General features: G+C 39.1%; 1 protein-coding gene across 1 annotated transcript; it reads right to left on the bottom strand.

Moving 5' to 3' along the window:
- Positions 1–532: 532 nt before the first annotated feature.
- pfkmb (phosphofructokinase, muscle b) lies at positions 533–8,406 on the bottom strand. Its single transcript, XM_077602864.1, has 22 exons — positions 8,252–8,406; positions 6,843–6,916; positions 6,507–6,584; positions 6,051–6,240; positions 5,794–5,959; positions 5,378–5,422; positions 4,792–4,900; positions 4,628–4,723; positions 4,467–4,559; positions 4,264–4,389; positions 3,231–3,295; positions 3,072–3,135; positions 2,842–2,988; positions 2,672–2,742; positions 2,506–2,593; positions 2,273–2,425; positions 2,029–2,193; positions 1,547–1,608; positions 1,356–1,467; positions 1,170–1,269; positions 973–1,078; positions 533–772 (listed from the first exon to the last, which is right to left on the bottom strand). Exons 1-22 carry the CDS (start codon positions 8,334–8,336, stop codon positions 631–633), a joined length of 2,337 nt encoding a protein of 778 aa, XP_077458990.1. The 5' UTR covers positions 8,337–8,406; the 3' UTR covers positions 533–630.
- Positions 8,407–21,742: the final 13,336 nt, after the last annotated feature.

Raw genomic sequence — 21,742 nt, 5'->3', positions numbered from 1 at the left:
TATTATTACTATTATTATGATTATTATTAATAATAATAATATTTTCAGCGATGTCTGATTTCCCTATTAAGTAGCCCGTGGACGTTCGATGATTATATTCTATAAAATAGAAATAAAAGAGTAAAGTATATACATATATAGAGAATATTACCAAATATTTTGTTTTAAAATAATACGATTTCTTGAGGAAAAAAAGAAATAAGAAAAGGCAAATTCAGCTACAGTTCAGATAAAGAATCTTTGTGAACCAGTTTTATCAGAGAGATCAATTTGTTAAGGACTTAAGCAGATTCAGGACTTGTTCAGTTTTATTTTCTGTTCAGTTCTGTTCTGGTCTGTTCTGTTCCATTCTATTTTATACCAGGATGTTGTAAATCTGTGATTCATAATATAAAAAGAGACTTCATGTTTCCACTCCTTTATCCATAACTGCTTGGATTGTGACAATGTGGTAATGGACAAGAAATGTTGATTTTATATTTTGTTCTCTAAAACTCCAACAACAACTAGATTATGTGCTGTTCTCTTTATTTCCATTGCATCAAACTTGTGGATAACTTCACTTTTTTTGTTACATCCAATACAGATGTCATGTTGAGTGCTGATGGCAAGCATGACAACATGCAAAAATTATTGAGGAACTTGTCCTCCTTTCTTGATGACATGCTCCATTTCAGCCATGTTGGAAGTGTCCAGGTGAGCTTCATACTTGGCCAGGATTTTTAAGACAGGCCTCAACCTTATCCACCATTGTTCTTTTGGAATACGGTGCCTAACAGAAACAAAAGGGTAAATTGGAATTTAGACACTATATAATTGTGTTAAATGTGATGAATTGCAATTCAACAACACTTAACCATTCAGGCACACAACGTAATGGATGGACACACATTAGCATGCCTATATGACATGAACTATTTGCATGATAATCCACTTATAATATTATTTTGATTGAGACACAAAATGTCTTACTCAAAGTCAGCTTGTTCCTTAAGTTCTGTCAAAGGCTGGAAAATTAAAGACCTCTTCTTCATGCCCAGTACACATGCGGAATCATGAGAATTAGCAAAGATACGGCCTGGGGATATAAAAATTGGAAACTGTATTAGGACATTTCAATGACATCAAACATCTACCTTTTTTTAGTATTTTTGTGTTTTGGTTCTCACCATGTCGGTAGCATTCCTTCAATTTGTCGGTCAACCATAAGATAGACTTGATTCCCATCTTAGTTGCGAAATTCCTATCGAAGGGGCTGGGGGTTCCACCCTAAAGACAAAGTACTTTTTTCTATATTCATTTAACTGAATACAAATTCATGCTTAATGGTTGTCTATCTAATGCAAATGCCATACTTGCTGCATATGTCCGAGGACGTTCTTCCTACAGTCAAAGATGCCTTTTCCCTCTTCAGAGTACAGATTGAAAAGAACATCTGTCGTGTAGTTTTCATTGCATTTCTCATTTCTGTGGAACAAAGAATGGCAATGAATCCCTAGAGAATGTCTGTAAAGCATTTTTTTTCGTACCGGTACTGCATACAAACCTCAGAATAAGACCTCTCTTCACCGTTGTCTTCATCTTCTCGGTCAGATGCTCCACATTCATCTAGAAGGAAGTTGAGGGAAAAAAGGTCATTTATAATAAGATTGGGCAGAGGACAAACTTACATGTACTGTATTTTACCGGACTAATGAGACACTTTCATGTTGGTCGTGACATATGAATTTATTGTTCAATATTTTAATTAACCTGGCACCAAAATGACCTATAGAGGCAATAATGTCACCCATACTTAAATCGAGAAAGATAACAAGAGTGGTAGAGGAAGCATGACTTTCCTTTTGCCAAGTATGTTATCATAGCTTGTTAAAAAAACATAAAAATTCTTTGTAATTAGCAAAGTTTAAATAGAAGCAACTATACGTGTTTTGAATCAATTGTGTTTTTTTCCCCCGATTTGAAGGGGTAATCTTTATGAACTTTCAGTTTAACATGGACAGTATTTTCAGCTTAATTCAGTATGACCTTAAGGTCCTTAATGTTGAAGGGCTCCTCAAAGATGTAAGCATTATCAGCTCCAGCTGCTAAGCCAGCCATGGTTGCCAGGTATCCGCAGTATCCTCCCATGGTCTCAACAATGAACACTCTTCGCTTGGTGCCGGCTGCTGATTGCTTAATCAGGTCACACGACTAAAAAGTATGAATAGGGGAGGACAAAGGGCATTATGACAATGACTGAATGTTTGCTCATTTTTGGTTTTGTCTATACCGAGGTTATTGTGTTAAGAGCAGTGTCTGAGCCAACACTAAAGGCAGAACCAGGAACATTGTTGGAGACAGTTGCAGGAATGACAACCAAAGGGATGCAGAATTCTTCATATTTCTGTCTCGCCTCCACCATCTCCAGAGCCCCAACAAATGCCTACGTGGAAAAAAATAAAGACGGCATTCACTATTACAGACTCCTGGCATTATCGCTATAAAAACTATTCTGCTACCCACCTCAAAGCCTCCGATAAGGATAATACCATGAATGTTGAACTTCGCGATGTTGACACTTATTTGCTCCAAGAACTTACTCGGAAGGGTTCTTCACAGAAACAAAGGAAAGAAGCACAGATTTTCCTCAAAATGTCCATTTTAGAATGATTCGTTCTTGTTGTTTTACCTCTTGGTACCAAGTTGAGAGCCTCCTTTTCCAATCCATCCAGCCACTCCAGTCCAGCCAATAGGCTCAATCTGTGCAAGGAGAGCACCTTTGCTAATACTCCATCTCAAATCGACACTGTATATGCAATGCATGCAAGAAACTTGAGTTTTTTTGCTCCAAAAACCTACCTGTCCATTGGCTAAACCATCAAATCCATCATGCACAGCTAGCATCTGGTGACCTTGAAGGAGGCCGGTTCTGACAACTGACCGGACTGCAGCATTCATTCCAGCACACGGCGCTCCCACATTTAATACTGCAATGTTGATATTGCTCTGATATGTTGAAAGTCAAATAAATGTTTGTTAGATATGGCAATAAAGTGGGTGGTATAAAATTGTGATAAAGCTCTTCTTGCCTTTGTATCAGGAGGATGAATGTGAGACAGCATTTTATAGGCGTTCCAGTTGTTCTCAAAGCTCCTATTCTCAAAAATTTCCAAAGATATACCGACATTCAGAATGCACTAATATAATCAACAATTTTTAAATGCAGATCTTAAAAGTGGATCACATACTTTCCTCTGAGCTTCACTGCATCTTCAAACCTTTTTTCAGTCATTGCTTTGGTGACGTCTTTAGTCTATGAATGTGAGATGGATTATGTTTGAATATCAGGTTATTGTGACATATATATATATATATATATATATATATATATATATATATATATATATATATATATATATATATATATATATATATATATATATATATATATATATATAAGAGATCACTAGAAACAAAATGTGGTTTCAGCAACTGAAAGTAACTGGTGCAAAATTATCCAGTCACATTCAAAATCATGTTAAATTAGCTTTTTTTAAAATAATGTTTGCTTGCTGATGAGCAGTGTTGTGTTTGCACCAAACATAATTATGGGAATTTTAGTCATACCGTTAAAGCTTAATTCCACTGGAACATAACAGTTGTCCCCAAAAGTGCTATAGGGATTATTTTGTGTTTTGATGAAACTGACCTTTAACTGATCGGCCATAGATACAAGAATGTTTGGTGCCCACACAGCGTGGCTTATCATAAAAGAACACCATTTCAACCTTAACAAATACCAGCTAGTCTTAGCACACATCATTCAGCCCTCTGTTAGAAAGTATGTCAAATATATGTGAAATTATTTGGGCTTCTTTAGAGGTGAAACAGTGACGCAAACAGCCCGACTGTGCTGGCTCCATTTTTTATGTTTGAATGAGCGTGTTTCGTTTTGAACAGGGCCATATCCCATATCCATTTACTATACTACTTTACAACCAGATTATTCCAGACATTTGTTTTCATTTCCCCACTCCAAAAGGTTTTTGAAAACCACATGAATGATGGTGAAAGATTCCTCTTTGTCTCATTTTAACAACTTATTCACTTCCATTGATGGTGGTGACATCCAGCATTTTTTTCAGGGAATGATCATTGCCAGACCCTCCCAATTCAAACGGATTGGACGTGTTACGCCATCAATGGCAGCCAATAAGTAAATTTCATTGTATCCACTGTAACACAGAAAATGATCGTTGTGTAAATATTTTGTTGACCTACCACTTGGACACACTCCATCAGAGGCAGCCTGACGGCCATGTTTCCCGACAGGCTCACCACACTGGCAGGAGTTTCGGGTGTGGCCTCTAACAAGGCCATCACTGCCTGCATACCCATCCTGCTAGCCTGAAAAATCGCAAATGAGGCTTTATGGTAAACGTTTAGTTGTCTTGCACACTCTATTATAGGTAACGGGTAAGTACCAGGATTCTGTCAAAGGCAGAGGGGGTTCCGCCTCTCTGCACATGGCCTAAGACAGTGGTACGGGTATCAAAGCCAAGCCTTTTTGTAACCAACTGAAAACAAATGAGTTGGACGCATGAGCAGGGGTTTCATTTCTTAAACGAATACTGATGTCACTGACCTGTTTGACATAGTCACAGCTGATGGGTTGACCACTGAGGTCTATTGCTCCTTCTGCTACAATGATGATATGCAAGCGGTTGCCAAGCTGTCTTTGCTAGGGGAGGCGGAAAAAAACAGTATTTTTAAGGATTGTTCATTTGGGCAGGACCAAATCAAGTTTACCTGAGTCAGTCGTCTGCACAGATGATCCTCCCAGTCCTGTTCTGGGGGCATTTCCGGAATGAACACCCAGTCAGCGGCACATGACAGAGCAGTCACTAAAGCCAGGTAACTGTGAAATAGAATGTTTGGCTGTAGTTTGCAAAATTACATCACTGCTATTTATATAGTTTTCTTCTTTTTTTTCAATGTAAATCAGTCAATGGTATCTATATACATTAGCATTGTTGTTCCAGCCATGTTTTGATGAGCATCGTTTTAATCCACCGAATAGCATGCATTTCTAAATTGGAAGAATAAGTTTTTTTGATCAGAACACCTGCAATATTTTATAGAGCTGCATTTAAAGATAAATAGAATGGACCCTTGAAGCTATCACTTCACCTCAACACAATTCATTGATAAGCTCTTTTAGTGTAAAATTGTGTGTTGATATGAATTTATAATAGAGTAGCTGTAATTTAATTGAAATATTTTTGAAAATATACTTGTTGCCGCAAAATGTGACCGACCACCTGTACAAAAAAACATTAGCAAGTTGTGACTTTGATTTCAATTGCTGCTCAGTTTACATGTAGGCTGAACTCACCCACAGTGCCTGCCCATAACCTCCAGGATGAATGTCCTTTGGTGACTGCAAAGGGACAAAATTGTGTTAGATTTAGTCTCTCATCGCGTCTATGCTTGGGAAATGTGTGATTCCAGATGTGTCAGAAAACTTCCAGAACTGGTGAAATAAAAAAACAAGTGTCTTTTCCCAAGCTTCTCTCCCACATTAAGCCGTATTGGAGAAATTCTTTACCATAGCCATCTTCAGAACATGCCCCATTATGATCCCATTTAGCATGAGGAAAAAACTTAAGGTGTAACAATGCATCAATCTAGATCAATCCCTTTCTCTCCCATGCATCACAGTGAAGAAAACGTATAGTTTAGCTTTAAAATTGTTGATCCCTCCAGTTTAGGATTTTTTTTGACACAGCTCAAATGTACCCTAACCCTAACCTCTGTGCTGTAGTAGCAATGGCATCCACTATTTCCATGATACGATGCAGGGCCGAGTCCGTGCCAATGGTCATATCAGTTCCGCAGAAGTCATTGTCAATGGAGCCCACCATGCCGACAATGTTGAGGTGGGAGGATGCCTTTGCTTCATTTGTCGTAATCTTACCTGAGTACAGGTGAAAATGTTAGAGGTATCAGAAATGTTCAATGAGCAGGAAAAGCAATGGTAGCCTCATTGGAGGTCATAAAAACCTCACCAGCTTTGATTAAATCTGCCAGTAGCCCGCTCCATTCAGTTCTGAACTGGTTGGCACCTGTGAGACTGCCATCACCTCCAATGACACATAGATTGGTGATGCCCAGTTTGACCAAATTATAGGCCGCTTTGGTACGACCCTCCCTTGCGCGGAAGTCCTGACAGCGGGCGCTCCCAATAACAGTTCCACCCTGAGGATTATCTCATAGTTAACACCAGGACCAAGAAGCAAAGAGGCAAAGGGTTCATCTTAAACGTCAAAAGTGATTGACTGCATAATGAACCCTGACATTTAAATGCCCATTTCGTTGACGTACAGAATTACACCGTTGAGGCTAAAACTTTGCTGGGATTACTCATCAAAAGGTTAGAGTGTGACCTGATGTTCGATAGTTAAAAATAGTGCTTTTGATAATTGTAGAATATATTAAAAAGGGATTTAGGGTGTTTTCCTCACCAGCTGCAACATCATTGATACACTTTCCCACGTAGCGGGGCGGATGTTGTCTCCACCATCTACCAGGCCCTGGTAACCCTGTCAATAAGTAAAGAGAACAGAAAAAGAGCAAATTTTTCCCTTTAGATCTCTGGGTGAAGATCCTCTCCACACCAAAAGCATGTTCTCCATCTTATCTATCTTTTTTTTGTACATTTATAACAGGTTAAGTGCTCTTTTTTCCCCTTAATGTGACGCTGGGTGGCTTTGAGTCTTGGTTCCAATGACCAGTTTTTGATATTGGCTAAAAATCTTAAGAATAATCAATCATTTTAAACAGAGTCAGGTAGATTTTACCTCATGGACAAAAAAGACTTTAGCTCCGGTGTGCAGTCCCATCCGAACTGTGGCTCTCACAGCTGCATTCATGCCTGGTAAACACAGTGCGTAGTCATGTTCAGTGACACTGATTTAACAAAAAAAAGAAATAAATTGCTGGTAAAAATATATTTTTGGTTTGTGCATTGTAGATACAATTTCAATTAATATTACTCCAGTATGACTGGCAAGCAGTTCACGGCGTATCCCATCTTTCATCTTAAACCAGATATGATGGGCTATCTAACAAGGAGAAGCATTATGATGGAGATTAGGGATCTCACTGATCATCCATAAAAATAAATGAATAAATACAAATAAAATAATAATAAAAAAATAATGTTGTTGTAAGTTTAAGAGACAGAAATTGCTGCACTCTGCTTTCTCAGGGGTCACTTAAAGGGCAAGATGTGGATAGATTGACATTTCAGGCGCTTTACGTTCCAAGAACAGAGAAGAGTGGAGTTGCGGACTCATTTTACTTCAGAGCTTTAATAACACATGACAGAGAGGTCATGATACTATAATTAGCACCCAAAAAAATACTGCATATGCCATGTCATGGAGAGATGAGCAAAATATGTTCTTTGCTTGTATTGAGACATTGTGAGGTGAGAAAATGAGTCCGTGTGGACAATTTCCAGTTGATAAAGCCTGTGAGAGTTCATTAAAGCTTTAAAAAATCAATGGGAAACATTGCAGCCTCAAAGCGAAGATCAAACAAAAGGTCTAAAGTAGGGGTGTCAGACTCGGGTTGGTTCGCGAGCCGCGTTAACGTTAACTCGATTTCATGTGGGCCGGACCATTTTAGATAATCTTAGATAGACTTTTTATAAATGGATTAAAAGAACTGGATTAAAATCCCTGAATACTCAGTTTTTTATAGATCTAAAACAATGTTTATTTTAGCTTTTTTAAAATATATTTTTAGATTTTACAAAATGATTTTTGAACTAAAAACACAGACAAAATGGATTAAAAAATTACAATTATTGATTTAAAATGGGGAAAATCAGGAAATTTCATATACATCTATACTCTTCATTTTAATTTGATCCTAAAACAGAAAGTCAGCACTCATGGTTTACTTTCCCGGGCCACACAAAATGATGCGGCGGGCCAGATTTGGCCCCCGGGCCGCCACTTTGACACATGTGGTCTAAAGTGAAATCAAGTGACGAACCGATTAAAAATTAGCCTCACTTCATGCAATACCTTTGATTTCTAGCAACAAGAACGATAGAGTAGAAATGCATTTCAAAATCATATAACCTGGTAAAATAAATATCCGCCCTTTGGATTTAGTAGTCTGTCTTGTAATCTGTTCATCACACGTTTCATAAACAATCTTCTGCACTTTCCCAGTATGTTGTATCTCCTTCACTTACCCTGAGCATCACCACCCGATGTCAACACCGCAATCGCTCGACCCTTCCCCATTTTGTTGGGGCCACTTGGAGCCGTTTCTGCCATTGCCTTGGTCCTGAATCTGGCCTAGGAAGAAAGTTCTTCACAATGAGAAGCCTCGCAGCCCTTCTGCACAAGGAGCTGCACAACGTCTAACTGTGACTGCACTTGTAAATGTTGTCCAACTTGACATACGAGGAGGCAGACAAAATTGCCAACGCATTTGCCCTTCCAGTTCCATCCCTGTCATGTTGTGTATTTTTACAACACTAAATCCAAGGGGGATGCGATGAGGCTATTTTTGTAATTGGATATATAAACTGCATGAGTTATTTTGACCACTTCATTGTCAAATCTCGTGAATCGACTGGGTGTCACAAAAAGTGCAAGCATGGCAGATTGCTGTTAATCTAGTAAAGTTGCATTTAAATAAACATTTGCAACAATAAAAGGGTGTCATTAAAAATTAATGAACACTATTTAATCATTCATCTTCTGAACTGCTAATCCACCCAGGGCTCACGGTGGAATGAAAATTTAAATGTCTGTACCCGACCCCCCCCACACCCTCCCCGCCCCCCCCCAAAAAAATCCATATTTAATTTTATTTGTTAAATCAAGTATTTTTCATCTTCTATAGTATATTGATCAATATTTTGCATAAAACGCCAAACCTTTCTTGAGGCTCCATTATTAATAAAGTTTGTCTATTGTGGTTTGAATGAGGTTTTGTTCATTGAATAAATGAGACAATATTACTGCACTTACAACATATTGTATTTGATTTACTGAAATACAAAATGGCAGTATAATTTAAGAAAAAAAATGTAAACATTCAAATTTAATTTGAACATTTCAAGGAAGAGTGGTTACTACAGTGGACATCTATTCAAAAGTTACCATTAGATTCACTCATGCTGTCAATGGTAGCCAAAAAATGAGTGCATTTGAGGGTACAAGATATTTATAAAACAAAGCAAAAAATAAATTAATGTAATTCCTAGGTCAGTTTCCAATTAAATGGTATTTTGCAGCAAAATACTGTCTCATAGGCTGTAATTGGCCCTTGCCTCAAATTTAAGAGAGATAAATGGATTAAAAATATTTCAGAAAAAAACATAATTCGTGCATGAAAGGTTTACATGATGGATGCAGGAAACATCACCCTTAAAATTAGTGAGAATACATGACTACAAGTCCATGTCATATACATTTTGACCGTTTGGGAGCAGCAAAAACAAGCCCTGTACAGGCAAGTCCTGGGTTTAATGTTTGAATTCTGTGATTGTGAGATGGTTGCATTAAGCATTTACAAGGTGCTACTTTTGATTCTGATATGTTTGTGGTTTTCTCTCGACAGACTGTAGGAGTGGAAAACAGAGAATGCAGCAGTGGGCTGGAGCAACAAAACAATCACGAAAATCACAGATTTGAGTGTTCGATCATTTATAGAAGAGGATAAAATATGCAAAGTCTGTACTGTAAAAGGGGGATTGATAGCTACAATGAATGAAAGTTGACTTCTTTTCTGTCCATTTCACACAGGATCTTTAAAAAAAAAATATATATATATATATATATATATATATATATATATATATATATATATATATATATATATATATATATATATATATATTGGCATAATAAAAAAGATAATTTTCAGCTGTCTGAGGAGGACATTTCAGTCAATGGGTGAACCTTCAAGTGCACTATAAATAATTGGCACAGGTCAATTCCCTTCCAATTTCCTTGGGTGATCATTAGAACAATTTACAGTTTTCAGGTAATACTGAGATCTTAATCAATTATGAAAAAACATGTTTATTTGTTACTCACGGTTTAAATACTGAAGGATAGATATTTGACCTAAATTACCCAGAATACAGAAACATGGCACTTGTACTTCATACATTTCCCAACGAGAGAATATATACATCTCGATAATGTAAAGAAATAATTGATCAAGCCATTGTATAATGCAGAATATCAGTATGCTAACCTATTAATGTCTTGTTTTTTGCATTTTGGGTGAATAACTTTTCCTGTTACTTACAGTGGCTTCCTCCAGACAAAAAGACTAGAGTAAACCCACATTTCTGCTGGGGGTTTCACATTGTTTTCCAAGTTATGTCTATCCAAGCTTAGGACTAACCCATCGTTGAGGGACACAGACCTCTCTTAAGGCACAGCCCCAAAAGCGATCAATAAGGCCATTTCCAGATAATCACCACTCCTGTCTTCCTAGGCAGTGTTAACACAGCCTGTTATAAAACATTGCGATCAATACAACAGTAGTTCTACATGGAACTTTTCCACCTCGGTTAATGCAGTGCAATCCGAACTAAATTTTGGTACTATCTGACCTTCTTTAATGCTTCAGCCATCCGAATCCTGCTAAACCTGTCAAGATCAACCAGTGAAACAGATGGGTTTCGTTACATAGTAACATACATTTTTTACCGACTGACTGACAGCACATCTCCATTGGGGTGTTTTATCTTGCTATGGCCTACATTCAATTGTAAAAATGTATTTTTTGTGAAAAGTGTTTTGAAATAACATGAATGAATTCACCCAAAGATAACAATATTGCAGTGGTTTCCAGATTCTGGTGAATAACTTACAATAAAATGAATTCAATTTAAATAAGACAAATATGAATTATGTAGTATATACATTCATTCATTCAGTTTCTGCACCGCTTATCCTCACGAGAGTCACGGGGGATGCTGTGGAGCGGTACTCGGACGTTTGGTTGCCGGACTTTTGGTCGCCGGACTTTTGGTCGCCGGACGTTTGGTCGCCCGGAAGGTTATTGATCATTACCATTTAAAATTGTTGCTCAAATTCCCTAAATACAAACTGTGAATTATTATTTAGTCATACTTAATGCCCTATTAATTATTCGGCTAAAGAAAAGCTCCAAATTTCCCGTACTTTTATTGTGTTTTGTTGGAGAACTTGTTAAGACCCTGACTGACGTCCCTTCCTAAGGGGACAACTCATATACATACAAACTCTTATACACTCACACGTCCGCTCAGTGAAACTGCTCAGGGCCATTGTTGGCTTTGATTGATGCGTAGACCGTGTTGTTTTACCTTGTTTTGTCGCCGGACTTTTGGTCGCCGGACGTTTGGTCGCCGGTTGTTTGGGTCCGGGCGACCAAACGTCCGGCGACCAAAAGTCCGGCGACCAAACGTCCGGTCATGCTGTGGAGCCTAGCTGACTTTGGCATCAGGTGGGGGACACCCTGATTTGGTGGCAAGCCAATCTCAAGGCAAAATGAGATGGACAAGCATTCACGCTCATATCTTGGGAGCTCGAACCTCGCTGGTAGCGGTATGATTATGAGTGCAAATGGTCACCTGTCTCTCTGTATACCCTACAGCTGACTGGCGACCAGTCTCGGGTGTAGTCTGCCTTTAGCCTAAAGTCAGCTGGGATAAGCTCCAGCAACCCGTACGAGTATGCGCAGTACGGAAGATGAATGAATGAATAATTTATCATTCAGTATTTTAATGTAGTAAAGTATAGACAAAAATTTCAATTACTAACAACATACTGCATAACATCTAGAACAGGGGTGGCCAAGTCCGGTCCTCGAGAGCCCCTATCCAGTCTGTTTTCCATATCTCCCTCCTCTAGCACACCTGAATCAAATGATCACCTCATTAGCAAGCTGTCCAGAAGCTTCATACCGATCCCGATGATTTGATTCAGGTGTGCTGGTGGAGGGAGTCATGGAAAACAGACTGGATAGGGGCTCTCGAGGACTGGACCTGGTCACCCCTGATCTAGAATAATCATGCATTGGATTGTGATGGCTACTATGCACAGAATATTATAAATTGCAAATCAAACATGAATCTGTTGGCGTGAGCTGTCAGGCGGTGGCCATCAGCGGTGGTGAACCGCACGCATTGCCTTCCCCATCGTAAATCACTCACCAGAAAGTGTCGCCGCAAATGTTGCCAGGTTTTATTGCAGTTTAATCAGCTCAATGAATGTTTTAATAGGCTGATATTTCAGTGGGCGAGTAGCACTATAGTAATGAATTGTGAGGAGGGAGGGTGGGGGGTTTTAACTGTTCCCCTCCCTCCAATGCTTTTTCACTGCCAACAGCCACAAAAAAGTGCTCTCAGGAAACATTTGTATCGACAATGCACATTTATTACAAAGTTAACAATCTCATCCACAAACCAATCTTGTTGTAATTGGCTGATTGCTCAAGCGGTCCTTTCCCTATGTTAATGTTTTTTTTCTCCTAAATACAAATTGTGAAATCTCAATCATCTCTTTTAAAACTCTCATCTCTGTAAAACTTGCATCTCTTATATGAATTTGTCAAGAGGCCTCCATCTCACATTCTCACTCCCTGGCCTCCTATACCATTTAATATGTGGTTTTACCCCCCAACAGCCCCCCCTCTCTGAGGATTGCGCTGTTTCTCAATTTGTCATCCCTGATACCTCGCTCACATTATGTACATATCTTAATCAGCCCGATTTCCTCCTCTCTTCAATTTCATCACTTTCTCCCCCGTTCTCCTTCTGACCTTCAGCTCCCCAGCTTCATTACTCTCCTCCATCACAGTATTTCCTCCCAACTCGCCTGACCGTAAGGCGGTAATGGAATGTAAAATCAACATGGTTGTGACATTTTGGACATTTCACCCACCAAGGCTTTGCCTGGCTCTCCCAATCAGGTACAGTGTTGTCTTGTCGTGCACCTTCACGTCTATGATACGCGCTGTGACTTTTGTAATAAGGACATGGTGGGATGATGGAGGCGACTGGAGGCCTTAATTAAAGACCAAAGGGTCACAGTGAATAAGTCGGGTTGGGTTTTCGGGGAAGGGGGGAGGGCAGACGGTTATCTGCCGCTGGAGCTATAAATCAACCTGCCCCTTCAGCCGCCCTCAACACAACATCACGCCACTGCTCGGGTCCCCCTCCCTTTTGCAAAAGCAATTCCGTCATGTCTTGTTAGCTCATTCGTCTTCATCAGTAGCAGTGGGAGGTTCGAGCCCCCTCACCCGCCACCTCACCTCATCCCCCATCCCCAACCAATGCCAAGCCCCGCTGATCAAAGCTGTGATAGCCTGAGCATTGGCATGGGCGGCCATGCAAGCACAAATAGTTTATGTGCAAAAGCTTGAGGAGATAGTGAGATAATAATGAAGGCAGGGTCAGCTCACACCGTGCGCTAATGGCATTTAGGGCCAATTAAGGAATGACTAATTAATGAGACATTTCCTGTAAGACTTATTGATGGTTATTTGCAGTCGCATAAATCACTTAATTGTATTCTCCACAAATAATATCTTTATGAGGATGCATTGCTAGTTGGTGATTTTTTTAATGGGAACAATAAAGCACAATTTGATAATTGGAGGTATTCCAGGTATGTGGACGTCTATGATGAAAACGGGGTTATGTTATTTTTTTCACTTAACTAACGTCCATTCTGTTTGACCTAACACAGAAAATAATCACAGCACTCCCATTTTAAATCGTGGCCAGTGGTTTAAGAGGGATATTTTCATGTCAATTTCTTTTTTTTTTAATTGCAAGAATAAATGTAGTGGTTTTAGGGAAAGTTCTTAACGAAAAATATTAATGAAAGAAAAAGATTGCAGACAGTTTGTCTCTGGAGTGGGTTGCCACTCATTGTGTAGTCAACCAAGTAACACCTTAATAATATAGAAAAACATTTGTAAGTGCGTCAATTTCCATTTTGGGCCGACTGTGATTTAAAAGTGGGGCTGATGAAGGGTTTCTTTAACCAGTGCTGCATAGGGTTTTCCGAGCTTGGACGTTTGTGTTTTCAGACAGTCTCCACCAATCAAAATTCTTCTACTATTTTGAGCATTTGCGTTTCTTTCCCCACATGCAGTGCACTTTTGCACTGAGCTACGTGCCCAGCATGAACCACTGCACCACATGATATACATTTCACTTATATCTAACTAATAATTAGTGTCAGAGATCCAATTTTCTTCCATTATGTACACAATTTTAAATTAGCTTGGGTAGTAACCAATTTATTTGAAATTTCAACAATGTACAGTCTGCTATATATTTTCTTTTGCTTCGGAAGGGGAAGATGTTATATGTTGTTTTTGTGCTTCCTCCCACCTCATACCTTATGGTGATAGTTGCCATTAGATCTGCAAAGTTGCAGAATACAACAAAAAGATGGGTTTGATGTGGATTTCTTTGTCATTAGTGGTTTGCTAGCAAACAAAAGAACAAGAAATACAGAGCAAGATAATACAATGGATGTGTCTGCGCCAGTACAACAAAGAAAAGATCACTGCTTTATCTTTCTGCCACTAACAACAACACCAAGAGGCATCTCGTCTTTTGCTGGCAACACGCAACAATTAATGAGCTGGCTTTCCTAGCTTTGGCTAATCATAGATACCATGCTCAGTTACATGTGCAATGATGAAAAAAAAAATCAAGACAGTAATATAGATATTCAAAGTTCTAGAATATTCACACTATACATAATATTGGGTTCTCTCTAAAATATATTAATCAAAATTGTCCCCTAAAAATGAGACAGCTCTGACATTTCCCCAAAAAAAGATGAGTGTACACTTGATAAACAGACACAACAACACAAACTGTCCTTAATTGTTCCCTCTGGTCTCACAGCAGCGCCAACTTTGATTGACAGCTGTCAATTCGGGCGATGAGGTTTGACTGAGGAGGTCAATCATGGGCCCGGGGGCCCTCGTGTCATCAAATAGGGCAACTTGGGAAGGGGATGGAAATAGACAGGGTCTTCCGTGGTCCACCGAGCTTTGCCGGCCTAGCAAGTGAGAAGCATGGAGGGATGGAGGTAAATGGAAAAAGCTCCCTGGGGATTTTGAGAAACCGTTTAACTTTGTGAGAGTAGGAATGGCATCTGTGAGGGCTGTACACTTCCAGAAGCATCATTCTATACATACTGTTGAGATATTTTGTAGTATGAATGTAAAGTACCTAAAGAAAATCTGTGGAAAAAATATAATAATACTAAAAAAATGCTAGAGGAAGATCGCTCTGTGGTGATTTACAATGTGCAAGATGTGCCTGAAAGGCAAACACCTTTTGATGGTGTACCCATAACTGTATCAAAACATGTGAAATGCCAAATGGGAAAAACTGTGAAATAAAGAAAAAAAAAGAAAAATGTGTTATTAATAAAGAATGTAAACACACGTGCTAAAGTGAAAGCGAGATGGACATCCTGAATGTTAAAAAGACTAATGGCAGCAAAGTACCATGAAGAAGGTATTCATCTTGATAAGAAAGGAAAAATGTTTTTTTTAATACGCCAAAGGTGTTGACAGTTTTTAATACCAGTAAAATCCAAGCCCCAGATTTATCTATCATACATATAAGAAAAACGGGCAAATCAACATGTGACACTAAACTAGTGTTTAGTAACATTTTCCCCTCAAAAGGAAACAAAATATTAAAGATTATTGTAAACATCTGCAATGCCATTGAAGTGTTCTAGGGTGATAGGTTCATGGTGCATTTATGGTTTAACTCTTATTTACAAATTTAATAACCAAATTTTCATTTTTTTTCACCTAAAGTCCCTTTTTATAAAATACCAGTGATTTGCTGTTTTTCTGCAATTTTACATGGGTGATAAATACTACATATGATGAATTTGACAAAAAAAAAAGAGCAGACGAGAGGGGTGGGGGTGCTGGATCAATAACAGCAAATTATTCTGCCTCGGGGCTCAAATGAGAGAATGTCAACACACACACACATACACACACACCAGTCCCAGCATCACCTTTTCACCAATTCATTAAAAACAAGCTCGCCGGGCCTCATTAACAGCAGGACACATACTGTTGCATCCACAACCAAAACCCACGGCCCACAGTATCGTCTAACTCTTGCCCCCAATACTCTCTCTCTCTCTCCCATCCATCTACCAATCTTTATAGAATAACCATAAAACCACGCAGGGGAGAAAACGGTCAGGGGGAAGAAAAAAATTGACAAAATGGGTAAAACAGCCGTGATGCTCCACTGCTTGCTTGACTGTTTGGGGTCTCTACAGACTGAATGGATGCTAGAGAGAGTTGTGTGATGTCCCTCCACTGCTCCTCCACCCTACAGTGAGAGTGTATGCTTGGCTTCCCCTGGTTCCTTAACATTCCTCGCCATCCTCCTCCAAAGCCTGGGAGACGACTGAGGCAGACAGCAGCGCTTGTTATAGTCACAGGCCTCAGTCCAGTGTGTATGTATGTGTGTGTGTGTATGTGTATTTTGCGCACAGGCGTGGGGGTGTGCGTGTATGGGTGTGTAAGCTATCGTACTATACATGAATATAAATTTTGCAAAAGGAATTTGTATTTAACTGCATTCATTTGGGTGTGAATCCCAAGGCATTAGCTAGCTTCGTGTCTTAAAGACTAATATTTCAATGTAAAAGCGTGTGGGTAATATTAAAGCCTTGTGGTTCATTAGATGAAAATTTCAGAATGTGCCATGAAATGAATAATTTCGTTCAATGAACATCGAGTTTTAGCAAGGAAGTTTTATTATATATCTATCTATCATAGATGAAATACAAGGTAACTCAATTTGATTTATACATGATTAAATGCGACATATTTAACATTTAAGAACAGAGTGCAAGAATAAATGAAAGTGCAATAAATTTCAAAACTAAGACTTGATAAGATTTACTTTCCTATATTCACCTTTGTTGCATTTTTTTTAATTTTTATTATTTACAAGTGGATATTCCAACAAAATTTGAGGGGAAAAAAACATGAAATTGGCCAGAGTATTCCAATTAAAGTACAGTGGAACAAGCAGTTTCACCCATTCAGTTTCTGTAAATTAGCCATTATATACTGTGTAAACACCATATTCGCAGTTTTTTTTTTACCCTTTATCGCTAAAATGACAAAACCATAGCCATAATAAAGAAGAATTCTTTAGGCCAATCCCCATCAAGTAGAATAATTCGAATTCTAATGTATTGTATATATATGGTGGTGATTGACAGTGAGAATGAAGTGGAAAACTTAACTGGAGGACAATATTTGCAGAAAGACTCAAGGGACTCAAATAAGCCTATCAAGTCTCACCTGGGACCTCGATTGGACACATACAGGCTCTTCTGACACCGACCTCTAAATTATTCATCAGGTCTCGTTGATGGGACCGAGATTCTAATGAGAAAAATGTTGCTGGCAGCCTCAGTTCCCATGCAGTAAGTGTAAACAGGCATTGTGACAATGCATAAGTAGAGGATGTTAGCTTTGCTTTACATGTGTGCGCACGCACAGGCTGTGTCCAAAAAGACTCATTAGCTCCTGGACAAGACGAACGATTAAGACTCGTGTAATTAAGTCTAGATGGGGATGAGCTACGAGCTGCGATACGATTACAAGGTAAACAAACTTGGGTCTCCGCTAAACAAACCACTTCCAAACGAGATGATCGACAGGGGAAATGCACTCATTCTTTTATATGAAGAGTAAATGAGTTTTTATCTCACTGCGAAATCAGTAATACGTGTTTAGACAAATAAAATGGTTTCAACATTTGTGTGGATGTTGCACTTTGATGCGGTACCCATTAACGGCAGTGGGACGTACAATCCATTAGTGAGCCAGTCCTGTAACGGAAAACATATTCTTAATCCTTTTTCCCTTGTGAAATGAATGCAAACTTGGATGTCAACCACACTCGCAAGATTATGCTTTTTTTTCTTCCAACACTGAGTGATCTTTGCTTTTTTTGTGCCATTCTATTTGCCTGGAACAGGTTTGCCACGGGACACCCCAAGGCAAACACAGAGAAGCGCAGATGACATAAAAACGTTCCCAACTCCCTTTCCTGTCGACTTTTGCTTCTCCTGCTAACAAGCCCCAAGGCCCGAGCACCTCTTGCTGTCTCCCTCTGCGTTACCTTGAGTCTGGCCGTCATGCTCCTGTGACTCCACACGAAAGGTTACGCCGTGTACCCACCGTCACTGCCTGTCACCCTATCACCATCAGCCATGTGCACGCACACACAGAGACACACACAAAAACACACACAGACACACACAGACACACACAGACACACACGCACGATGCTCCATCAGTTCTAGGCCCTGTCAACAACAAGCGTGACATTGTGGCTTTGTAAAGACAAAAGTCAAATTGTGCGAAAAACTATTTTTTTAGTGGACGAAGAAGTTCAGTGCTACTTCTACTTACGAACACTTCTACATAAAAAAAATTCTGGTTCGGAAAAGCCTCGATGGGAAACCTTTTGTTCCAAGATACGAAAGCAATCCAAATTATGAAACGTCCAATGAAATCAAACATCTCCCGAAACCGTAAATACACTTCCATTATCCAGGTATTTTTTGTCAATTGTTCTGTTGGTACGGGTAACCAACTGAAAACAAATGTCCCAACACCTCACAGATCTCCCATTTGTTCAATGAAAGCTTTCCTACAAAAAAAAATCAATTCAGCAAGAATGATTAAGTCAGGGGTGTCAGACTCGGGTTGGTTCGCGGGCCGCGATAACGTCAACTCGATTTCATGTGGGCCGGACCATTTTAGATATAATATTTAGAATGTTTTATCAATGGATTAAAAGAACTGGATTAAAAGCCCTGAATATTCAGTTTTTTATAGATCTAAAACATGGTTTATTTTAGGTTTTTATATATATTTCTTGATTTTACAAAGTGATTTTTGAACTTAAAACAGAAAAAAATTATTAAAAAATTACAATTATTGATTTAAAAGGGGGAAAATCAGGAAATTTAATATATATATATTTACTTTCCCGGGCCACCCAAAATGATGCAGCGGGCCAGATTTGGCCCCCGGGCCGCCACTTTGACACGTGGATTAAGTAGTAGTAGTTTTCTTTGTTGTGCCTCGACACCCTTACTTGACACAATTCAATTAACTCAATGTGGATGTTCTTGGACACATCCAGCATAAGATGCAAACTTTACTTTAAATGTAAATAAGTCAACCAATTAGATATTTCATGTGAATTAAGTTTAATCATTTATACTGTGTATCAGGCTAATAGCAAGGGAGGAATGGAATAGAAAGTGAACTGGTTTCCTAATTAAATAATGAGCACCAAAACTCTCGGATGAGTCAAATACGCAGTATCTGCATGATGTAACCCACAACAATTTACTGAATTCCCGTTACAAAAACACACAATTTTATGTCATTTTTGTCTTTCCCTGGCTCCACATAATTTGATCAGCATGGGTTATTCATGTCCGTGTAAGCGTGCTCATGCTATTAGGAAATCTGTTCCTTTTTGCTACTAAACACTTGTGTGAACACGCTGCAAGGCTTGATAACCATGTGAAGTAAAGTGCTGTTTAAAGAATAAATATTGTTCCCGCACTCATCTGCCTCTCCATCTTCTTCCTCTCATCCCTCTGCCGCCTTCTGTCTCTCTTGTTCTCTGCGGGCCGTCTGTGAAGTGTTCTAGCACTCTGACGACACGCATCGCCGACTCCTCAACATCTTGTCTCGTCATGGCAATTACACATGCGCGCACGCGTCTGCGCACACGTTTAAAACGCAAGTCAGAAAAGCCTTAAAATTTTCTCAACAAAACGGGGATTATAAGATTTATAATATCACTTTGTACAATAAAGGAAAGGCATGTAAAAATGGGTTGACCTTGCCTGCTCGGACAGATGGACAACCACGCACGCCTCCTGCTCCAGTGACGCACATGAGTTGGGATGTGAAAGACTGAAGGAGTGAGCAGGTGGTTGGGAAGGAAGGTTCACAGACCAGCCACTGACCCCATCTATATGACAGCGAGAGGATAAGGGTTAATTAACAGCCAACTTTAAGAGTCTAATGGTTTAATGAATGATTCATAGCTTCTTGCTCTATACCCACTATTGAAAACACATGAATAGAGTCAGAGCCTGCATGAATTATTCACTTAGTCCAATATTCAACATTTCACTCACACCAGGCCAGGACAGTTGAATTTCAGTTTGTGTGAGTGATACTGGAGAAACATGTCAACAAAGAATCAGCAGTGGCGGTCCGTGCATTTTCTCGTAGCGCCTTTAACGGGTAAAATCCACTTCCTAGCAGCATTTAATGATTAAATACAAATACTGTATCTGAAGACAGGAATAAAAATAAATAAATAACAATATTGGACCTATGCATTCCAAAGTAAATGAGATATCATCAAAGAAGCTTTATTAACTGTACAGTCCTTGACTGGCACTGGCATCAACATTTTCCTGTGTCCTGTTTAAAAGTGTTGTGTTTTTTTTGCTGTTTGTTTCGTTGGTTTTGACCGACCAGGAGATTATAAAACTTATAGATGTAATTTTATAGATGTAATTGTAGCCAAACCACATGTGTACTCCACACCAAACAGGGTTAGGTCCCAACAACATCAATAATTAACTTCTGTAGCTATATTAACTATAATTAAGTTATAAAGCACTTTGAACAACATCAAATATGTGGAAATGTGTGAAAAAGGGTATGCTACTTTGACAAAGTATGCTAACCTGACTGCACACTGTTTCATTCCGAACCGAGCCTCGATTCTTACTGATACCGAACGGGTTTTTGAGGCTCTCTTTTATAGACTGTTGATTTTCTGAGGCCCAAGGAGACGTTATTGCATTTGGGTGACATTCTTTCCACAAATAAAGTTGAGTTAAATAGTTAAACAGACAACCCAATCAAGATTAGTTTGCCCAGTTGATTCAGTCTCATCTGGGCAGTGGCTCTATTTTCAATCCTTAAATCAATGTCCGTCTGCCAGAATCCAATTTTGAAATACTAGAGGCTACTATAAACACACTTAGGCTTCAGTGCAGTGCGCATGTGTTTATCAGACTGTGTTGTTCAGTATATCAGACAGTTGCTGTCATGTTCATGTCGCAGCAGGCCGCCAATGGCGGTCTTCTTGTCTTTTGAGTGATGCCATGGCATGAACAGCATGGTTTAAGAGCTAAAAGAAGGTCATCGATGTCTTGCTTCACGTTCGCTCCCCTCTCCTCTCGTCTCTCTCTGTTGCCCCTGTCATTCTGATTGGATGATCTCTCTCTTCCTCTCTCTCTCACTCTCTCTCTTCTCTCTTTCTCTTTCTCTCTCCCTCTCTCTCTGCAACAGCCAAGCTGTCTTTTTGTCCTTTATCACTGTCTTCCACTACTTCCCCGTCTGTGTTGAACATCCTTACTCAGAGGTGGTTTCAAGCACACAGGAAATGTGAAAAAAACAAGTGCTCTTTAAAAGCTAATCTTTTGAAATTTATCCTGTTGAATCATTGCTCTCAAAGAATCATTGTGATTTTTTTTCTAATCAAAATGCAAAATGGTAACATAAATTCACTATTTCCACAAAAGACCATTTCCCACCAACCGGAGGAATGGTAGATGCACAAATGTGGATTTTCAAATCAGTTTTAGAAGTTTGGCTA

Source organism: Stigmatopora argus, chromosome 6, assembly GCF_051989625.1.
Source record: "Stigmatopora argus isolate UIUO_Sarg chromosome 6, RoL_Sarg_1.0, whole genome shotgun sequence".
In the NCBI taxonomy this organism is placed as follows: Eukaryota; Metazoa; Chordata; class Actinopteri; order Syngnathiformes; family Syngnathidae; genus Stigmatopora; species Stigmatopora argus.
The sequence above is the reverse complement of the archived record's forward strand: the minus strand, read 5'-3'. Positions and strand labels throughout refer to the sequence as shown.

Excerpts from the sequence above, each read along its gene's own strand:
- pfkmb (XM_077602864.1), bottom strand. The coding sequence starts at position 8,336 with ATGGCAGAAACGGCTCCAAGTGGCCCCAACAAAATGGGGAAGGGTCGA. Across the intron at positions 6,241-6,506 it reads TATCAATGATGTTGCAGCTG|GGTGGAACTGTTATTGGGAG; the intron begins GTGAGGAAAACA and ends GATAATCCTCAG. Across the intron at positions 773-972 it reads AAGGAACAAGCTGACTTTGA|GCACCGTATTCCAAAAGAAC; the intron begins GTAAGACATTTT and ends TGTTTCTGTTAG.